Source organism: Haemaphysalis longicornis, unplaced genomic scaffold, assembly GCF_048455015.1.
Source record: "Haemaphysalis longicornis isolate Haplotype H1 unplaced genomic scaffold, Haemaphysalis longicornis Haplotype H1 scaffold_1, whole genome shotgun sequence".
Taxonomy (NCBI): domain Eukaryota; kingdom Metazoa; phylum Arthropoda; class Arachnida; order Ixodida; family Ixodidae; genus Haemaphysalis; species Haemaphysalis longicornis.
Genome location: NW_027526203.1, coordinates 394,738,328 through 394,760,864, shown reverse-complemented (window position 1 = coordinate 394,760,864; position 22,537 = coordinate 394,738,328). Strand labels below are relative to the sequence as shown.

The window sequence follows — 22,537 nt, the reverse complement described above, 5'->3', positions numbered from 1 at the left end:
GCACTTGATTTTCGTAAATATATCTATCTTCACTTACAAACAGCATAACACGAAGAGGAATGCAAATGCCTCCCACCCAATGCAAACGATATAGAAATTGCCCAGTTAGTGCCGCAGCAAGGATAACGCCCACGGCATTTCTACTGAAGGTTAAATTCAACCTGAAGCGACATTTACAGCCCGCATAATGGGTTACCCGCCTTCCTTACGCAAAAACCTCGGATCTTAAGGCATCACAGCTGCTGAATGCTATCAAATTAATGTCTATAGAACACCCGCACTTTCAAGTGCATAGCAGTTTTTCTTTGGCCCAAAATTTGAACACGGATGCATGTTGTCATACAGCAACTATTCTACGAGTCAGGGCAGAAAGGAAATACATATAAGTGGACCAACGTAACGTGAACACAAGCGTATAATAATATTACTAATTATAATGGTAATGATGACGATAATACTATCAATGGTAAATACAGGTAAAAAAGTGGCTCCAGCGTTGCTTCACTCCCCTGTTAGTATTTCTTTTAGTTGCTTAATTGACTGGAATGGGTGGTGAAGGGTATATCGCTATGTACGAAGTCATAGCGCAGTATGAGCCTCATTTCTTTGGGGCTATATCCCCGGTAACGATGGTGGTAAAGGCATGGCATGTGGCAGCAAGGAGAAGAGGGAGATTTTTCTTAGCACACGCATAGGCGCGGATCGGGTTCGTTCTGCTCAAAATCAAAATGCTCGAACGTCAATGATCCATTGCATATCATGGCTTAAGAACGAGAAGGATTTATCTGTAACGCGCAGAGAGCAGCGTTGATGGGCCCGATTTTGTTCGCTAGCGGACGACGAAGACGAGGGCGCTTCGCTAAGTATGGGTGCTGACAAGCGCACAATGAGGACGAGTTGAGGCAGACAAGGACCAGCGCGCGCGAATGTTTCGATCAACTAGCTGCCCTGTTTCCTGCTACTATACATTACATTCCTTCGGGGAAAAGGCGTGTAAATAGACGAAATGCCTGCTACGTCAGAATATATATATATATATATATATATAAATGCACAAGTTATTTAAAGTCAACCCCCCACCCAGACGTTTTTTTGTAGATTGGCGCCTTTACTTTTTCTCAGGACCACATTGCAATGATAACAATGGCAGCGTTTGTTGGCTTTCAGAAACTGGGAAACCCTCCGATGGCGTCACAAGACAACGAACACGACATTTAGTGAGTCGTCTGATATGAATGTGCATGCAAACACTGGCGCGTACCGTAATCACTGTTCGCAACGACGTGCCGCTATTAAAATGTGCAGCAGAGCGCGCTCCTCGGGAGCGTTCCTATAGCGGCGCCAACAGTGGGCGGCGAGCGAGATGCGGCGGCCGGGTCTCGGAAGCGCCGCGAAATTCCCCTGCGGACGCCATTATGCGGCGCGCCTCTGAATCCCGACCGGGAGGATGGGGAGCGCGGTGGAGGTTCCGCATCCGTTGCTATGGCAACCGCGACCGCAGCTCCGGCTTCCCCAGATCTCCCCGGCGGCTCTCCAGCTCGGTTCAAGATGGCCGACACCGCAAGACAAAAGGCGATTGCGTGCGCCTCAAGCCGCCCCCGCCACCGCGCCTTGGCGGCGGGCGCTCGCGTCGCCCGCCGGCTTGACGCGCCTCTTTTGGCCGCTGGCGGCGGCCGAAGCGGGGGCGCGCTTGCGGGACGCGGTCGCGTGCAACTCAGCAGCGCGCATTGGACCATCGCAAATGGACGAACTAAATATCGGATTATAATTGCTGGAGAGCGTCTGAGGGTTCGTTTACCATGCATGCCCACTAGAAGGCTGATATTTGTGATAAAAAACCCAGTAGCACTATTCCACAGGGAGATCTACGCGGAACTTGAAGATAAAAAAGCGCAGGCGGGTCATGGCAGAATTACACATGGTTCAGCACCGTAAGGTCATTTAGGAATGGCACAGTGAGTCTTTTTCTTGCTCACTCGATCTGAGGACTACCGTAATTTGCAGACCTAATAAACCTTCTGTCAGCCCGGTACAATGCACAAGAGGGCGCATGCACAGGGCAATATAACTTGTCAGCGTTCAGTACTTGTACTTCCAGCATTACTATAGAAAGCAGTGGTTGTTCCAGGCACTGAATAACGAATCTTCAGATGCGACGGGTAACTGCATGAAAATATTATAGAGCACGACTGATTTTAATCCCGGCTCCGCATATTGTGTTTCCTCTTTTGTTTGAGTTTGTCTCGGAAGGAATGCCTCCTACTGAGCAGCACCGTCGACGAAAACTGAATGACCACTGCGGGCACAGTGACGGCAGTATTTTTTCCCGCTCCAGTCTTGCGTCAGCCATTCTACGCCCACAATTTTCTAGCATGGTGATTGAACCTAGTTTGCTGTGTCAATTTTCTTCCCTTACCGTGGTGGGAACAATCCGTTTTCTGTCCTTCGCAGCACAGACATCGTCCTTTTTTTTAAAAAAAAAAAAGAGCGAAGATGTCTGTCTAATCCACAATGGCCGCTTTCTATTCTGACACTATCTCGTTCCGTACCACTTTTGCTTTATCTGATCCTTTATTGAGCCGCTTAATAAGGAGCCAGGTTTGTTGAGCTTGGCAGTGTTTAAATGATGGCACAGCTTAGTGGCGCTCCTAGGGCAAGTTCACATACATTAAGTGGATATCAGTCGATACTGGTGGGGTACGTAAATAATTCTGTCTTTTATTAACAAGGTTTTCCGCAAGAAAGGAAGCTTGGTGCAGGCTTTCTTCGTATAACCACAGTGCATAGAATGCTGAGTCATTTTACAGTCAAGTGTGAATGAGATACCATCAGTTGTAAATTAATCAGTCTCAGCTAGAACCATGAGCCACAATGATGAGGTCATGGGAAGGTTCTGCGGGAATGCGGAGTCGGCAATAAATAAAGCAAAACCCAAAAGCACAACAGAGACTTAAGACTCCAGTGCCAAAGTGTACAAGGGAAGCAGGTTTTCATTCAAGGTGTGACTTTACAGTTAGACAGTTAGAGAAACACTTTGAACTTTACTTTTCCTTCTGAAGGACAAAGAAGTAGAATCGGGCGCCGGAAGCATAGAATGGCCAAACAAAACACAATTGTGCCCCCTTCATTGCAAGTGCAAGCTCCACAATCACCCGGTTATCGGAGCTCCGCGCATGTTTTGCTTTTCGTCCAGCGCGCGCTTGCCGCCGCGGCGAGGAGATGGGAAACCCGCGGGGGCAACTGAGCCTGCAGGTGCACAAAGGCGGCCGCCGCCTGTGCTCGGCATCCCTGGCGGCTCGGCCGCAGAAACCCGATCTGGCGGCAGTCGAGAGCGCTGCCGCGCGTCGTCGGCGTCGCGCACAGAGGACGCCCGTAACCCGTGCCTGTCAGCGGCAGAGCGATCGAGACGAGGGCGCGCGTGGCCGGCGTGAGGGCCTTAGCGTGAGCGCAGCGTCCTCCCCCGCTGCTGGGCCGCGCCGGTTTCCTTGGCGCAGAGAGCGGCAATTTGGCCAGCAGGAAGCAATTAGCAGAGTCCAGCCAGCCGAGAATGAGCGCCTCCGCCGCGGACGGAAGCGGTTGCTCGCAGCGAGAGAGGTGCTCTTAAGCGGTCATGCGCGGATCAAATCTGCCCGGCGAAGGACGTGCACCTCGCCGTGCGTGGGGCTCTAATGTGGCCGGCCGGATCGCTGCGGACGAGCGGCGGCTTTCTGCCCCAACTCCGCCGCCGCCGGGATCATTTTCTCCTCCAGCTCGAATACCCAGTATCGCGCGTACGTGGTGCACGCGGGGTAACGAGCGCCGCCTTCAGCCTCGCCACGAACCGCGACAAAACAGGTAGTATACGTGCACGGAACGGAAGCGCGCGCCCAAACACGGCGTGTGTTTAGATGGGGACAGAGAAGCGTTTATGCCGTTGCCCTGTCGACGCCATAGAGTAAAGTCCGCCGCGTACAGCTTACAGGCTCCGGACAGAGTGCAGCTATCGGACGGAAGGTCGCCAGCCTTTCCTTTTACTTTTAGACCTTGGAAAGTACCAGCTACAGCGCGAACAAAGCACGCTACTGTTCGCAATGCGACTTTGACGCGGCGTGCACCCTGCAGACAGGGCGGGGATCGCGCAAAGAAAACCTTAAACGCTGTTTAAGACAAAGCGAAAGACAGCGGCAGTCGTCCCCGAAGAGAGAAACAAAACGGCCGAAGAAGGCCCGTGTAATGAGGGGGCAGCGTTGCTCGCCAGTTCGGACAACCATCCCGGGCTTCTCGAGAAAGACCCGTCGGCAATAGCCTCTGTTCGGTGCGCAGTGGGACTGCGAGAGGATCTACAGCAGCCATCACCTACAAAAAAGAACGAAGGAAGGAAACAGCGGGCGGAGGAAAAAGCGCCATCTCGTCCCTTCTCTTTGGGCCAACAGCCAGCAATTTCGCCGTTGGAAGGTGCTGGACAAACATTATTGGTGAAAGCTGTTTAGAAAAGCACGTGATTACACGCGACCCCAACTTTAAAGCAGCTGGATGTATCTGTCAGACATTCTATGCACGGGTGTTGTTGTGAAGAGAATAGACGCCCGGACCAGATATATTGCTGTCTTCACAGCGCATGCATTCACGCCGAGCTTGAAATCGCAATTGTAGGCCGAGCGGCGTTATGTGAAAGCCAACCTGCGACAGGGGTGATGTAACTGGACGGGCGTAGTGATCTGCTTTGTTCCCCCGCGTGTAATCCCACCATCACGGTATCAGTGCAGACAATGGCCGAACCGGCGCACGCATGCAGATGCTGTTTCCGCGTACGCGCTTTCCAGCGCGCATTCGGGAAGCTCCGAGTCCCGTTCACACGGCGACCGGCAACGGAAGAGCGTCAGGCGCGCTTCCGGCGTGTTCCGATCCCAGGCCGCGCGCGCGACAAACCCAGCAGCGGACGACGCTTCCTGTTGTGTCTCGGCCGCTCCTCTCCGGCGGCGGCATTTCTCACGCGGTGGCGCGCTCGGGACGCGCGGCCATTTCGCGCTCCTCTGCGCAACTCGTGGCGAATCTAATTGCGGGGCTCGAAAGTGGGCCCTTTTCTTCTCCGGGCGCCCATCCGCGCCTGCTGGAACGCCGGGCGCGCGGCACCCTTTTGGAGCGCCGATGTGCTCCGCGGCAGAGACGACGCGCGAACCGACACCACCCGTCATGCTCCTGTGAAAGTGCCCGCCGCCAAAATGGCCCGCACGGGCAGCCGATCGGCATATGGCGGCTTTGACCGGAACCTGCATGTGCACATCTGCGCGGCAGGCAGTTGATCACGCTCTGACGCCACGAGTGGCTTCCTACGGTCCTGAATAACATTCGCTGTGCAAATATCGGCGCGTTACACCTATCTGGCACAAAATGGTCCATCGCGGTGATTCAGGTGCGACGGCGGCGATCATTGATCTCGCAGGCAGCAATCGTGACACAGTTCTTCGACTTGCTTTATGGGCGAAGCGGCTGGCTCAACTGCGGTATGTCCCGCGCTCCCGATGCGCACAAGTCAGCTCTGCAAACTAAAACCGGCGGCCGCTCCTCTCTGCGCCTGGCTGTGCAAATCCTTTGTGTTGCTGCTCGCTGCCGCTCGCCTGATGTCCTTCCCGTCGGGCCGCGAATCGGGGAGCGACGCTTGCCGAAGGTCAAATTATAGATCGCCTCCGTCCTTTCACGTCCCGCTGTCAATCAGGTTCCCTGAATGATTCAGGCGTGTGCATTGCCAGGACCGTCATTATCTCCGCCATTTTACGACGCTCCGCAAACAGCAGGCCAAACGAAGCGGGCCTGTTTGTGTTCCGCGCACCGCCTCGAGAGGCGAATTGCGCGCCACGGCTCGGAGCTGCGCACCGCCATCACCCAGGGGCAGAAAGAACGCGGCGCGGCCGGTTAATACTCGCCAGCCCGGCGTGAGCCGCCCAGAGCCAATTTCGAATCACTGCATTCAGCCGCTTTTGGACACTCCCGCGTGCGTACGGCGCTTTCTTCGATAGTATGTGTTCGATGTACTTCGCGCGTGTACGTGTGTGGGTGTGTTTGGTTTATGTTATTTATCCACTGCCAACTTCGAACAGTGACATCATGCATGAAGACAGGTTCACTTCGCCGTAATATTCACGTTTCAGTGGCTCCGGCTAGCCGGTCCGGTGGGCGCCAAGAATGAACACACACATGCACGCACAAACTGTTCCGCTTCTGACGAGAGCGTCACAAAAGAGCATAGGCGCCCTTTGCTGCCCTTTTGCAAAGAAATAAGAAGACATCGGCCTGGCCCCACGTACTTGCTGAGTTTGTTGTACAAGCTAGTTTTCCGTTCAGCGCGTGGCCATATTTTACACAAAGCAAAACGTGTTTGTTCTGCGCCACCGCGTGTTAGTATAGTAGCGTCGGTATTGCAGCCCTGCCTTTCGAGCTCACTGCGCATTTACGAGCACTCTGGGTGCTCAGTCGCCCGCTTTACTGCTTGTTCCTACGAGCGCAAAGAATGCCGCTACCCGGACTGCTTTTTGGTGGTGCCTTCTTTTCGCCGCGGCTTTACCTGCTTGAACAGCGTAGTCGAGCCCCCGCCCTGCTCTTTCGGGAAAGCAAAAGAATTGCGGATGAGCATGCCGTCCTTATTTTGTGAGGAGAGCCCGTCCAGGAAGATCTGTCAAGCCTGCATTGTCCTCGCCCTTTGATGAACCTCCAAAGGGAAAGCACCTGTGCACCTCGGCTTGGTTTTTGGCACCTTCTGACTTCAATGATTTCCTGAAACGGACAGCCCGACGCACTTGTTCCCCTGTACAGACGTATTCATTCGCAAGACCTATACTTCCTCTATTGGTAAAATGTTTGGTAAAAATCATTGCCCAGAGAGCTTCTCCTTTTCTTACGTCTTTACATTGTGCTGAAAATTTTGTTACGAAAAAGTCCTTATCATTAACGCGATACGAAGCGAGGAGTTGTGCGATGAGGGAGGCTGTTGGGGTAGCGGGTAGCTCCAAGTCAATCTCGCACCCATGAAAAAAGATCAGTGAATCGATACTCCGAAGAAACGGATGCGTGTGCTTCGCCTTTTAGGAATAAACTGAAAAAAAAAAAGTGCGGGTGCGCACTCCAGCCTGCCGAAATCGACGCACTAAGTACTTCATTAATCAAGTGCCATAGCACAAGCAGTTTCTTGGACAGCTCTGACCCCCGCGCTTTGCATCCGAACGGGAACCATGTCAAGACTGCCTTCTATACTGCGTGCAGAGGTAACGCAATAGTGCGCCAGGCGCATTGCCCATGTTTAACTTTATTCATCCTTTAGACATATACTGTGACGTACACACACTGTTTCAGCTGTAGCACTGCCGGAAGCTCCCAAGGCCCAGAAAAATAATATTTCCCACATGACCTATCCACACGTATAAGTTCGCAATAAAACAACTACGGAGGAGATGGGCCAATGCGACACAAGAAAGCTTAACGAGGAAATTGGGGCGGGAAGGTGTACAGCTGTCGTCCCTGCATCGGTGTTTTAGCTTCCGTCGCAACCTGAAAGTGCACGGAAGTGGCAGTTGCTTGCCAAAGCGCAACATTTACACGACAGTTGGTTCTGATTCACCACATTCAACATTGCTCGAGTAATTCAGGAGGTAAAATGTTGAATAAACATATTTGCTTACTATCTTCTTAAATCACATTTCTTACTTTTTATTTAATTTAACGTCCACCACCAAATAGTTATATTAGTGGCGAAACCAAAAAAAAAAAAATTAGTGCCCTTCCACACTGTAAATAAGAATGACCAGCAAAGCTGTGATGCTTAATGGTACAGTTGTCTTTGCGGCTAATTAACCTAATTTGTTTCGGGATACTTCCGGTAACACGACAGTTAGAGCCATTTTTTTGAAATTAATCTCTCTCCGTACATGGACGTGCTTCACTGTGCACTAAATGTGGAGAAGCCAGCTGCCCTCTATAATGCCATTGGCCTTGAGGGTATTGCTAATAAATAAATAAATAAATAAATAAATAAATAAACTAAATCCAAGCTCACTACGATACATGCAAATTCGGCTTCACGTCTAAACAAATGCACGTCTAAACACAAAAAGTCTAAACACAAACAACTTCCGAAAGAAATAGGAGCAGTCATATTAAAATATGAAGGCCGTGGGACTTCTTTTAGTTTTCTATGAATTTTTTCTCTATGCGCTGAAAATGAGTTTTACGAACCCCTATATTTGAGTGGGCTCCGCAAGGCAGGCGGCGCTGCGCTCGCGTGCGTATCTTGTCTACATCACTCTGCTGCCGAAGATAATCTGCTGGATTCTAGCCATAGACCTTGTAAAAACCTTGTTACCTCTATATTGCAATTCGGAGTTCGAAGCGGGAGCCATTGCCAAATGCAACAAGTGAGACAACTGTATATCCCAGCTACATCCCAGCTGGCGATTTAGCTTCACTGCAATGCCGACTGCTCTGTGGCCACGAAATATCATTCGGAGAGTGGTGGGATCTTTAACTCTGCGAGCAGAACGAAGATCCATGCTCGAAACACGACATTTATTTTGTACAGAGAAGAGACCTTTCAGGTGCGGCGCCAATTTTTAGGAGAAATCTTCTTACGTCGGAAATGTAATTTGCAATTTCGAAGCGTATCCTCATTGAAATTTTTTGAAAAAGACCAAAGAAATGTGACACTTTTGCATCAGTCTGTATTTGTTAAATGTTTTCGTGTCTAATATAGTTCTCCTTACCCCCCCCCCCCCCGATGGGGGGAAAAGCTCTATAGATGCCCCGCCCACCCCCCTTCTCCACCCCCGTGATCATGCAGCATGGTATCGCCCATCCTTGGGCACAACAGGGTGTGCGACCCATTGTAAATTGTCTCTAAAATAAAAAGAAAGTTTATAAATGCGTTCGTGGGCCAAAATAGAACGCATGAAACGCGCCGAAAAGGCGGGCATTTCGCTTCAGATCAAACGCGCAGACAAACCATAAGCTGTAAAAGGAAGGCCAGCACGCATATATTTTTTCGGCAGACGAGAATAAACTTGCTGTAGAATGGACAGGCCTCCAAACCGAGCACTTTTGGAACATGGCGAGGACAATCGGTGATACATAGCTGAGTGGGCTTATTTTTGTTTGCCGATATTCAGCTTGAGAAATGCTGATATCAATGATTACAATATTTTGATAAAAATGTATACATCTTCAAAAAATTGGTGGTTACTTGTCCTGCTCAAATCGTTAGTGCGGTGCTTGTCATTTGATTGACTACAGTTCTTTCTCAGATATTCGCAGTGACATGTGATGGAAGTCTCGGTATGCAGCTTCTGGCGTTTCACAACAAGAAAAAGTGTCGGTACATGCTTTAGTAGCCGGCGTAATATGAAAATAAGGTGCGTGCATAAAGACTGACATTTCACCGTGCATCCCCGGGTGTTTGTGAAAAAAAAAATGCAACAGGCGAGGTAGAAAGGCTCATAAGCCACACACCGCTATAAGCCCAACCTCGGCATCTAGGTAATATGCACGCGGTGGCATGTTAGCGCCCAATATTTATAGCATAAATTTAAACATCGGCCAGGTGGCTGAGAAAATAAGGATGGAGGGGGCAGGCAGGGATCCTTGGACGTGGGCCGTGCCCAATGCCAACAACACTTGCGCGCCACCGCTCCAAGGCCGGGCGGTGAGTTGACACACAAGCAACATGATCCGTTCGGTCCACAAACCCGCACAAAGGTGTTCCGGCGAAGTACTCCCCACCGCTTACGGACACACACCGTATAGCGAAAAAATACGTGGAGTGCGGCAGTCGATGACGCCCGCGTGTGCATATACGCTACTTTGTCAAACAGTGGTTAGCAATCGGCGCGTGCGGCCGCCGACTCTCGAAGGGGACACGCACGGGCGAGCTGCTGGCTAACTTCGCTCGTGAGGAGCTGTAAGTGTTTGCGGTCGAGGGGCTTTGTCTGGCGACTTGAGGAACACGCCGCGGAGAAGGTGTGTCCGGAACCGCACCCTCCGCGGCGCGCACCGAAGAAAGCGTCGCTTTTCGCTGTTTTTCTTCTTCCCCCGAAATTACACGTCTCTTGAAACAGACTCGCGGGGCAGCACGCGGCGAAGCAGTTCGAACCGCAAACGGCAACTCGTACGACTGGCCCACAAAGCCACGAAGACGGAGGATGGTCTAACGGTGGATAATTTTGGGGTAGACGAGTGGCTAATGGCCGGGGCATTCATCAGCGGGGGGCAGCACCACGGCCGGGCCACCGCACTCTGGAGGCGCGCGCGCCGGTTGCTGACCCGCTCTCGCCGCACTGCTTTGGTGACTCGAGTGCGAGCACTCCTTTCCATTCCGCCCCGCGTACGCATCGCGGGTGGGGTTGTACGGAGAGCAAATTCTACTCTTACCATCACCTCACCCCGCGCAGTTCTAGCACACCTCTGATGCCAACACGCGAGATCATTTCTTATAGCTAAAGGCCCCTCGGGGACGCCTCATGAAATTTTTATAAGCGTATCGTAAAATAAATATGCGTTGACGGGTTCGAACAATGTCTCAAATAGACACCAAATTTTCTGCAGTCCCAATATTCTATCAGTATTGAACGGAAAGCAGCGCACGTTAACGAAGGTGCGAAAAAAAAAATGGGGCAGACAGTGACAGTGTTGGGTCCGCCTGTCTCTTTCTTTTTTTCGTGTCTTCGTCGATTTACACTGCTGTCCTTTCGCTACGAACACAAACAGGCCTTCCCAACCGCGGAGTAATCGTGCCAAATTAATCCACTGCCTACATTTTATTGCCGCCCGTCCGGTTTGGTTTAGCCCTTCGCACTTGGCAGCTGGTAGGCATACGGCGTGTTTGCCATGTAGCACGATCGGCCGCAGATTCTCGGAGCAGCCGCAGTGTTCGTTACGCGTCGCTCGGACTACGCTGGAATGCGCGGAGGAGGTGCCGACAATGCTGCCGCAAAAGGAGCGGCTCTCCTTTTCGCCTCGCGGCGGCGAAGAATGCCGCGGCCGGGCACAGTGGAGATACAGTGGGGAGCGGCCTACAATTAAAACGGACGGAGCAGCCGGGTTGGGCTGGCGCGTGGGCGGAGGCGGCCAGGGGTCAGGCTGGCGCGTGGCTGCCGCCAGGCGCCGCGGCTCGTCTTCGCGCGAAGTCCGCCGAGCAGGGCCGCAGCCGAAGGGCGCCCGCCGCTTCCTCGTAACCCCGTTCAGAGAACTCTCCCAGCCTCGGGGGGAACCGGGCCGGCGGCGGCGGCGGCGGCAAAAGCTACGCACGAACGCGCCACGCATGCACCTTATGCGATAGCCATTGAGTGAATCAGAGTGAGGCTGGTGATGCCAACAAGTGTGTACGCACGCAGGTCACGTATCTGTTTTGTGAAGAGTATATATCCTGGCGAACAACAGCTAGGTATTTCTTTTCTTTTTTTGCGTCGGTGATTTTAGCTGCGTGTACGAGGTTTTGCGCCATTACCACCCAATCCAAACAGCGCCTGTAAAGGGTGCTTCACTGCAAGTATATGTGCGATGATAAAAAAACAACTTTAAAACTAGTGTAAAAAAACTGACACGTGATGGCGTGAGCACTTGAGCTCACACCGAGCTTCCAGCAATGATTGCTCCGGTTTTCCTAGCTTCGCCTTTTTAGGTCCAATACAAAATAATGGCCAGTGAGATGTTAAATTCTTGGCTGTTAAGCCACACCGCCGACGAATGGGCAAGGGCTGAGGAGGTGGATAGTGACTGCTGAGCATCAGCACCGGCATTCCCGATGTGCGATAGGTGAAGCGAAGTTCGTCCGTCGTGCGATTGTAAGAGAGTCTGCAAACAGAGCCCAGCTGAACGCAACCGTCTTTCGTCGCAGGCGCCAAGGGCAGCACCTCGAAGGAGGAACGCAAGCGCCGGTGGTGGGCCATCTCGCGGCCCGGGGTAAACAGAGGACGACTGGCTCTTCGCGCGACCTGACCGCTGTCGCAGTGCGGTCGGCGGAGCCGCGCGCGAAGCAGCGCCGGCTGCAGGGCCGACGCACGCGCGCGAACCTCTCGCTGCTGGCGTGCCGCTCTCTGGCGGAGCGCGCGCATTAGACGCGCCAGCGTAGCGTGACCGTGCAGTGAGCCGGTGAACTTCCTCATGGCTGTTTTACACCGACACGGACGGCTTGGCAGCTGCAGCAGCGCAGACCTGTGTACACAAGCGCACTTGGCTGCTGCGCACGCGCGCCCCGGCGATTGCCGTCATCGGGTGCCGCGGCCTGATGACTGTATTGGTGCGCCCACGGCTGTGTACGGCGCCCACGGGTGGGCGTCACCGGCCGGATGGGGCACCGATAACCATCGCAATAGGTGGGCTCGGCTGACGGGAGCAGCGCCGATTGAAAGGTTCCTTACGGAAGTGCTACACTTCGATGGCTGTGGTCCCTGCGGCCGATGTCAGCCGTTCACCTTTTCGGAATACGGCTTCTCCGTCGCTCGCGTCCCTTCCTTTTCCGCTGTACGGGGGCCTCCGCACGTCGCAATTCTGCCGTGCGTCTGAGCAACGCGCCGCCGAGCATATGGTCGGTTAATTGATCGCCCCGCCAATCTGGCATCGTGTGCGCACGCGCACCTGACGTTTCGCCTGGCCAACCGTTACCGACATCCTCGGCTGCATACGGCGAAGGCCCGCCTTCGACCTTCAGTGCTGACGGCCCAACAAAGCTCTCCGCAGCCGTGCGGGTCTGGCTCGACCTTTCTGGGCGAAAAAAAAAAGGCGAGGCGCAGTTCCTCGATTGTGTAGATTTGATTTATTTATTTATTTATTTATTTATTTATTTATTTATTTATTTATTTATTAATTTATTTATTTATTATGGGGTTAACGCGCCGGAACTGCACAAGTTATGAGGCGCGCCGTTGTGGAGGGCTCCGGATTAATTTTTACCACCTGGGGATCTCTAACGTACAGCGAAATCTGGTACACACGGGTGTTTTTGCTTTTCGTTTGCACCAGAAAAGCGGCCGCCGCGTGGGGGAATCAAATCCGCATCCTTGTGCTCAGCAACACAGCGCCTCAGCCCCCGCAGCGGGTAATTGTGGAGATTTTGAGTCATCCTGTGTCGTACGCCCTTTCCTAGATACCGTCGCGACTTCTGGCGTGTAACGGGCCAAACGACGCCGGTGATATAGCGGTGCGGCAGTAACGTACATACACAAGCGCCTAACTTAAAGGGACACTAAAGCCACGAAACAGTTTGGGCAATATCGATAGACCGAGTTTACAAACAGATCGCTATTGGACTCCATAGCAGAAAGCTATATGATTTTGTGCGCGCGTGTAATGTTACGCCATCAACTTTCCGGGAGTATGCGGGAAGCGTGTGTATGTGTGTGTGAGGGGGAGGCGCAATAATTACGCATTGCCCCCGCTTTTACAAAGCTCGCTAATGACGCGAAACCAAAACGTACCAACTATAGTTCAGAAGCTTCGCTAGGAAACAGTAAGCTAAACGTTTCCTTGGGACCAGGCATTAATCATCACTGCTCTGCACTTCCGACCGCTTTCACACCGAGTGGAACTGCTTTAATTTTAAGAGATCTCTCCTCGGCTATAGGTAAACCAAAACCCTATCTCATGCGTTCCAGAGGGGATCACTATCGATGAAGCCACACGTGGTATACTGTACTGCGTTTATAATAATGGCAGACGCGTAGAGGCTGGGGTCAACCGAAACGGTGTACCGCTTATCATTAAATGCGCAGAGGCAGCCATGTCATGGTCGCGCAAGAAAAGGATGCCTGTATTACACACCATTGCGCTTGTTTTGAAAACTTCATTATGAGTACCGTGCCGCATATATAGTGAGGCGGACGTTGTTGTACCGGTGTCGCACTGGAGTCCAATGGAAAAAAGTGTAAACTAAATCTTGATTCTTGGGTGTTGCATACAAAATACGGAATCCACAACTAAATTGAGGAATAGAGACGTTGCCATGCAGTCGCAGAAACACTTTCATCTCGCGACATCATTTGCAACAATTACGCAAACCCTTTTAATGGGAAACGAACGTGAAAATAGAGACATTTGCGCGATGACGACAGTTATATTAGCATATGTGTATTTAGTAGGTAAACAAAGGACGATTGCCGGCTTCCGATGTAATACGCGAGTGCTTGTTTTTTGCACCGTTCAAGGTGTTTCGGCAATGTTCGCGCTGTGTCGCCCACTGGCCGACTTTTCCCCCTGCGGAAGCAGCACTGAAGAGAGCCCAGCGCCGGTGGCGGATAAGATAACCGGCCGCGCGAAAATACTTGACCGCAATGTTGACAAGCAGCTATCTGCGGTTCAGGGAAACACTGGTTGTTTACTCGGCCATCGGTGCGGTCTCCTTGGAAGGCACTCCGCTGCTTCAAACGTGAGTCGATAGTCTGGACACAGCGCTCTACCCGTAATGAATCACTTAATCGCAAAGAAAAAATGGTTTCTGTGCAGTACAGAAATAAAATCTTGTGAGAGGGAGGGGATTCTATTAATGGGACTGAAGACCCAAGAGGCAGCAACTATATATCATAGCTGGTCACTTTGCTACCGAGAACAGTATTGCAGTTTCATCCCAATGCACCTAAATGACCAGTCGCTCGCCCGGGGTAGGAAATTTCAGGAACAGGGAAGCCCAACATACCATTTTTTCACAAAAGCGACGACAACATTTTACGACTTGGTCGCGGGTTCGGTTCCTGGCCGCGGCGGCCGCTTTTCTGATGGAGGCGAAAAGCAAAAACGCCCGTGTGTACGAGATTTCGGCGCACGTTGAAAGATCCCCAGGTGGTCAAAATTAATGCGGAGCCCTCCACTACGGCGCGCCTCATCGCCTGCGTTGGGTCGGCGCGTTAAACCCTACCATCAATCAATCAACATTTTTACGACTTGAATACAATGCGGGGATTTTTCGAGTGGAATCGCGCGCAGGGCGTCATGATTAACCTGCGTTGCCTTTTTGATCGCAGATTGGTCATCCGCGAGCGCTATGTGGGAAGCGGTCCCATGGGTCAATGTACAAAAGGTACAAGGACAAATGAGACAACCATCACAGTGGGTTCTTCACGCAACGTTCCATTTGGTGGACGTCCACCTGAGCAGCTGAATTCTTAAAAATAACAAAAAAAGCCTCACGTAAGAGAAGCCACGCGAGCCGCATGCATAGCTTGTGGCAATGAGTCATCGTCTGATGGTAGACTCGCTGGCCTTGTACGTTCCCCTGCCCCCTCTCTTGCGTAGGCAACAGCTCAGAACCCCCCCCCCCTTTTTTTTTCCCCTTTATGCACGCAGGCGTAGGCGTTCCATTTTTTCTATCTAGCAATTAATTCCCCACTTAAATGCCCACCTCATTAGTACGGCGGATTCATTTGATTGATTGTAGGGTTTAACGCACCGACGTAACGCAGGCGATGAGGCGCGCCGTAGTGGAGGGCTCTGGGTTAATTTTGACCACCTGGGGATCTTTAACGTGCGGAGAAATCTCGTACAAACGGGCGTTTTTGCTTTTCGCCTCCATCAGAAAAGCGACCATCGAACCCGCGTCTTCGTGCTCAGCAGCACAACGCCTTAGCAACTGAGTCACCACGAAGGGTATTATAGTACGGCGGAGAACTTAGATTCGGTTAAAGACAACGGATGAATGGTAAATTAAGTTGAGCTGGAATGCAATTAATGACGACAACAAATCTAGGAGTGCCTTTCAGACCGTGAACTTCGATAACAAAATAACGGGTGGTTCGGTTGGTGGCGAGCGTTTGTAGAACAGACACATACGGCGTAGAAAAAAAAAAAAAAAAAACGACGAAACAGTAGAACCGTCCGCAGAAGCCCAATCGACAAGGATACTTGCATAACGACCTTGTATAACACCTGTATAGGAGCTGTGACCCGTAAATTCAACAAAGTAAACAAAAAAGGCAGAAGAAGGGCGATTCACTTGTTCTGCCTTTTTATAATATGTATCTGCATAAGAGAACATTTTTTGTAAGTTTCTTCCCCCATCTTTTTCCCACGCGAAAGTAATGACGCAAAAGCATGTACTGAACGTCGACAAACTATTTAGATCTAACAGCTTGTTTCCCCGTAGCCCCAGTATACCCAGTTACAAGTACGTCAATGTAATGATTAAATGTTATCTACGCAATTGCTTCCGCTTTGCTTTGCATGCGTGGACTAATGAGTAAGCCGACGCCTGTTTGTAAGGGCTGCCTGCTGCAGCTTGCCAAGCGGCAAAGCATGGGCGCAACTTTGATGGCTCCTCGGGAGCGCTGACACGGTTGGTTGGGGCGAGCACCCTCTCTGCCCGGGGGTGCACGCATACCGGGCGCACCAGATAAACGGCAGGCAGAAGATATGCAGCCGCACTGACCTTTCCGCGCTCCTTATCGAAATCACAGCAATCCACGTAGCCGTTGTGGCACGGGCTGAACACAAGCTGCAGATTGGTGCCCGTGGCGACGAAAGCCTGCAAAAGGAGAAAGCACAAAGTGTGAACTAGAAGATATCGCGGAGGGGGGGAGGCCCGCTGAGAGCACTTTGCTACACGCACTGGCGGCAAATGGCCCGCAAAAGGAAACCGAAATGGCGGAGGGTATCTTTCTAGTCAGCCAGTGTCGCCAAATGTTTGCAGCGGGGAGCCGGTCTTTTTGAACGATGACACGCGGCGGCGCCTCTGGCAATAGAGCCGCTACTCTTAAACGGCCGCCAATCTTCGGTCAGGCGGCTCCGAAGACGACCGCCCGCCCCCGACTTTCAGGCTCCGTGCGCCCCTGGGTGCTGCGGGGGTCGACGGGCGCGGTTTTGTTTGGCTTAAGTCGGCGACAAATTGGCCCCGGCCTGGCTAAAGTAAAGCCGACCCCCGTTGGGGCAAGTGCGGGACGATGCGCGGCCACGAGCCAGAGGAGACAATGCTCCGGAGGGGGCCGGCAGTACACGGCCTCCCGTTTGTGCACGCACGACGGGCACTTGAAAGGGGCCGCCCGCGAGCCTTAAAAGCCTTCCTCACCTCCGTCGGGGCAGCTGAGCACCAAAGGCGAGGAGGAAGACACCCATCTCGGTGCACATGCAAAGCGAAACCCGCAGTTAAGGGCAATTGCGGCAAGAATTGCCGAGAAGAAGAAAAAAAAAAAAACCGATGGAGGGAGGCGGTGGCGGCATTCGGAAAGTGACACCGCGTTTTAAAAGTGTCCGACCTCGCCTTACACTTGTTAAAATAAAGGCAGCTTAAAAAAAAAAAAAAAACGGAATCTAGCCTCACACGGACCGGTGCCAAACGCTGAAGTGAAATGCGAGGCAAGACTGCAGCTATCAGCTTGACGACCACGTATGAAAGCTTGCGGCCATGCTCTCTCGAATTTCGATCGGTTTCAACACCAGCGCAGTTCCAAATTACACCGGAGGAATCAATCGCAGCCATTTCTGAGAAATGTCAGCTAAACTGCTATCCACCCCTACGTGCACGGTATACTAGAGTGGCGTGTTTGGTCAGTGTGCCCCGCAACCCTGAGAGAAATAAGTTACAAATGCAGTTGTTGATACGCATCACCCCTGCTTTCTTTAAAATTCGCTTCCCATAACACAGCAGAAAACTGTTGTATACCTTCCTGAGCAGCTGCTATAGTGGTGGAAACGATATTGTTTAAACGTGGTAACTGACAAACTTGCCATTAAAATCCACCCAACAGCATATTCTTGCTGTAGAAGAGGATATGAATTAATAATGAAAAAATGGCAGCATCTCCACTCCGTGGATGACGGCGAGGGTGCGGAGTACGGGGACTCGAAATTACATTCAAGTTGCGCCACGAGTGACATCCGGTTTGCGCCCCGATCGTCATTCGATTTGAGCCGTGAGTTGCACCTTGATTATTCCCTAAATGAAACTGCAACTCACGGCTCAAATCGAATTTCGCTTGATTTTCGCTTGGTGGTGGTGTGCGCGCGGATGGACGCGGACGGACATTGGGAGGTGCTAAGGTACTCCGCACCTTTACAGGCGAGGGAGTAAGCCGTTTGACTGCCGGGTACTAACTCACGGTCGCAGCCCAATGGGTAAGACGACTAGCACTAACTGTCTGGTCTACCAGACACATGCTCGATCTGTAGTTGGACTGTATTTTAAAAAATGGGAGGGTAAAAAAATAGAAATTTCGAAGTGGTAAGTAAGCAAGAAAAAATCCGAGTGGCGTCATGGCTACCAACGCCAAACGCACGACAAACAAACATACACATAAATATATCAGCAAATGGAGTGCAATGCAGCCCCCCGTGTAGCGCAATCGACGGAGCACGTGTCGGACGCGTTATCGCTTCTTAGAATTTCTAAATTTATATTTCCACACAAAAAAAAGAGATGAACTATCCTCTGCGCCTTCCTTAGCGTCCTTGACGGCTGACTTTTATTTCTCATTAAACGAGTCCCTCTTACTCAATTCCAAGCTACACACACACAAACATTGTGTGTATGCATACATGTACACACACACACAACACACACTAGTGTTTGAAAAAGTTTAGTCTCCCAGCCGAAACTCAATGTACATGCTACAACACACATTCGTCATTGTCGTCATATTCGCGAACTATATGCAGCCCGTGCAGTCGTACGTGAGCGTCACTCTTGTGCAAATAATGCCGCGCAAGAAAGCTTTGGAATCAATACAGGGCCTGAGCCCCACGGCTTGTACACCCGAAGCCCATGCGCCGAGTGTACGTCGCGCGGAGCGTTTCCTCAGCTCTCGGGGCCTTGGAGCCCTGCTGTTGCTACGGGTGTGTTCGCGCGTGGCGCGAAGGCTGCGCCGATAACCACAGCCGGCCTGAGTCGATCGCATGAAGACATCGCCGCAGCCCCGCCATTAATGTCGATTAAGTTGCTAATCGCAATCTTGGGCAGTCTGCATGCACCGAAGTGCGCTCCAATCGTCTAATCTAGGGCAACCCGGCGAGAGGCAGCTAATAAGAGGGAGACGCCCGAAACACCGGGGTGCCGCCGCGAGCAACGCTTGCCGTGAACGTGCCACTCGCCCCAGCTCCCAGCTTACGTGGGCGCTCCATCGCACAAATGATGACTTAGACGCACTACACTGCCTTTTTTTTCCCGCACCAGCGTTTTTTTCTTTCTTTAAGGCGAAGACCTTACATGGATCGAGCTGCGAAAATCCGGCGTCCGACGTATACCTGCGATGATACCATAAATTCTATTGATAAGAGGTCAATTTACCCACCCATAATTCTGGATTGGCCAGTGACAATGACAGCAGCCGTCAGAAGTTCACGGCCGATTCAACAATTTTCATTTGGCTGCCCCGTCAACAAACCCATCACCATCGAACGAGCGCTTTTTCTCCAGCGTCTGTCTTTGCCTTTACTTGAGATGGGCTCTGTATACAATCCACCTCAGCGGCGCCTGAGAAACATGTACGCTCGCAGAATTGGGCATCAGAAGAAGTGTATACAAGTACTCGAAAATGCCGCAGGACGCGCAAAGAACCCACTATACCCCCCCCCCCCCCCCTTTCCCCTTACCCCGCTATCATGTCGCCTCAGGCACACCACGCAAGTTTACGGCGGGCACGACGACAGGCGGACGCCTAACTAAGACAATGCAAAACGGAAAAGCCAGCCAACGCAGGGCGTTCGGAACCATCCTTTTTCCGGTTTCAAGAAAATAAAACGCTCGCTCGCTTCATTTGCGGTGCCCTTATTATTATCGGTTACAAAACTATTGCAAAAGTATCGACCGTGACGGAACACACACCTACACAGAAAAAAAGGAAAGAAAGAAAATTAGAAAATCGCGCTCAAGTATTGTTTTATGGCACTAAAGTGGAGGATGGTTCAACTCGTGGACGTTTCAACGTCTTGCTAACAACCTTGCTTCAGGCTTTAAGTGTCTGCAGAAAACCGATTTCGTCCCGCGTGAGTTGAAAAGATACAACACACGGCTTCGCTATTTGCCAGAGGTGAAGCATGAGCGCAAATATGAAAAGATATTTTTTGTTGATAACCACCCGCAGCAACAAACAGCGTTGAGACCAGAGACACAATTGACAGCGCCGATATATATGTCCGCGCCTCTTCATTCCGTTTTAGCGCGGACTGCAGCAATGTTCGTTCAATGCACTTGCTTTTAAAGCCCGAACGTTTGTGAGGATCGATCGAGCGATGATATAATGGAGCACGGTACTCGGAAGTGGTGCATTCCTTTCGCGACGTCTCGACGGAGCTGGCGGCATTGAAATAGTTGATGGCATTCGTTTGTCACCCTATTTCCTCGCTCGAAAATGTCCACCGTTTAGAGCGCCCATGCGGGCGCCAGCGAAGAATATCGGCTCGCTTCCCGCACGTCCGCCAACGACAGTCGCACGAATTTGCTAAGAAGTGACATGCCGATACAAATTGGTCGTTACACTGAATCGGCATTATCACCCGCACTTATCTTCAGGAGATGCACGCGCCCGCGGATAGAGCAGGGCAACTCTTACAGCGAGCACAAATGAGCCCATTAGAGTGATTACGTTCTCGTAGCGTGTTAGTGATAAAAATAAAGTGCGCGAGGTATAGGCCCAGTTGTGTGCACGGATCTGCCCTCATCACTCCGGGGCCAACGCGGTGGAGACAGCCGCTTTTTCCACTTGCGCCCGAGTCGTGACCGCGCCATTGTGACGGCGGCCACCTCGCGGAGCTTACGAGCTTACACGTACGACCTGTTGCGACGACGAGGTTCTCGGTCCGGCAAACAGGCGTGACTAATGGGCCCGTCGAGTCACACGCCTGGCCGCCCGCATGAACCGCCGCGCGGCATTGCAGAAAAGGCAAATCACACCGACGACTGCGCGGGGGATCGTCGTCGTTGTGCTCGTGCGTGGCGCTCCGGATTGGGCGAAAAGCTTCGTATTAATGGCGGCATTAGATACAGGGATCCCGATTTAATCGCCGCCGGAGAGACCAGAGTGGAAACGCCGAATCGCCGCTGAGCGCATGCCGTTCGCTCCGTACAAGTGAATAAAACAGGCCGGACGGCGGGTGAGCGCTCCGGGCGGAGTATAATTGCATCTGCAGCATTGCAAACCGTGTACAAGCAGGCCCCGGCAAGAAGTCCGCCGGTGATTGCCGGTGCGGTAATGACGGCCAAGTGTATCCCCGGGCCCGAGAGAAGGATGGCGCATATGGGACCCGCGCTGCCGCCGCCGTGCCAGACGGGAGGAGCCCGATCGGAATGCGATTAGCGACGCTCCGGGCACCCGCCGGACCAGCTCTCGGTTGCGAGACGTAATTGGGGCTGTCCTGCTCTGCAGGCCAGCATATAAATGACCGCACGCAGCATGCTAATGCATAACGCTCGGGCCTGTTTGCAACTGCGGTTCGTGGGCTTGCGTGTGCTTTGCGTATAGTGTGTGTATCCAAAGTATAAGATCGCACTCCTTCTCGTTCACTGCGAAAGCCCGGGAGCTCCAGATGTGAGCGATGTCCGCCAGGACGCAACCGACTGCATGCACGGTGATCGGCATGACGCCTCAACGGCCCTCTCGTTACGTCCATCGCTAAGCGGACGAACGGAATGCTCTTTTTTATGAACTTCGCTTCGGGGTCCCAAACTGGCACTCCTCCGATGCGACTGCAATTAGCTACGTGTTTATGCGTACACGGGTGGCAACGCGGTGTGGGCAAATCTTCTTCGGCTGTTTGCTTTTTACGCGGGAACGTTGCCGGTCAGCGAAGAGCTGCAGCCCTCGCTCGCTGTGCTGTATTACTTGTAGAGGAACCAGACACGGAGGAAGCCACCATAGTTCATAGTGCAGATATCATTCAGAGAAGAGACTGTAGCATGTTATGTAATAAGGGCAGTCAGTGTACCATCTGCTCGTTCAAGTTCGTTTTCTCTGCATTCATCTGGCGAATGGCGAAACATAAAACGTATACATCGAAATGATAAAACGTGTGGTTAACAGATATCTAGCCAGTCAGGCGTAACGCGAATGCTGCCCAGCTGTCAAACATTGCATAAATGGTTGCACAGCAACTACAAAATGGACCGCTTGAAGTATTGCGTGCTTTTGTTTTCGCCGCATTGTAAACACTTGGCTATCATGAGCTCTGCAGCGCTGTGTTCAGCGTATACATCCGATAGGACGGCTGCTGTCACTTTCGTATACGCTGGCAAGACTTATCATTCCTCGTTCTGCTACTGCGCCTCCCCGCGGTTTTGCTGCTGCCCTGCATAGTTCGAAGCGTTCGTTTCGGCATGTGCAGGATGTCCCGCTGAAAGCCCGCTGCAACACCTTTTGGTAACTTAGAAACTCGCTCAAAAGGGTCTCACTGAGTGATGTCACTCAATCCGTGTCGCTACTATTGGTGCTTCCAGACGTGAAGGAAAGAGTGAAAATGTTTAGCGGCGGTGTTGCACAGGCCGCTCTGAAGTTGCAACTGGGTTCGAACGCTATCGAAGCTACACATGAACTACGAGGCGCACCATATGGGGGAGGCCTGTGCGGATTTGATTGGGGTTCCTAAGCGTACGTCCATGGCTCGTATG

At 52.0% G+C, this 22,537-nt stretch overlaps 1 protein-coding gene across 1 annotated transcript in view; it reads right to left on the bottom strand.

The window, feature by feature from the left end:
• LOC144155319 (protein big brother-like) overlaps nt 1-22,537 on the bottom strand; it is a 56,184-nt gene that overhangs the window by 26,527 nt on the left and 7,120 nt on the right. Inside the window, exon 3 of the mRNA XM_077686669.1 lies at nt 16,373-16,468. Coding sequence (XP_077542795.1) covers nt 16,373-16,468 — 96 coding nt within the window. The remainder of the gene's footprint in view (nt 1-16,372; nt 16,469-22,537) is intronic.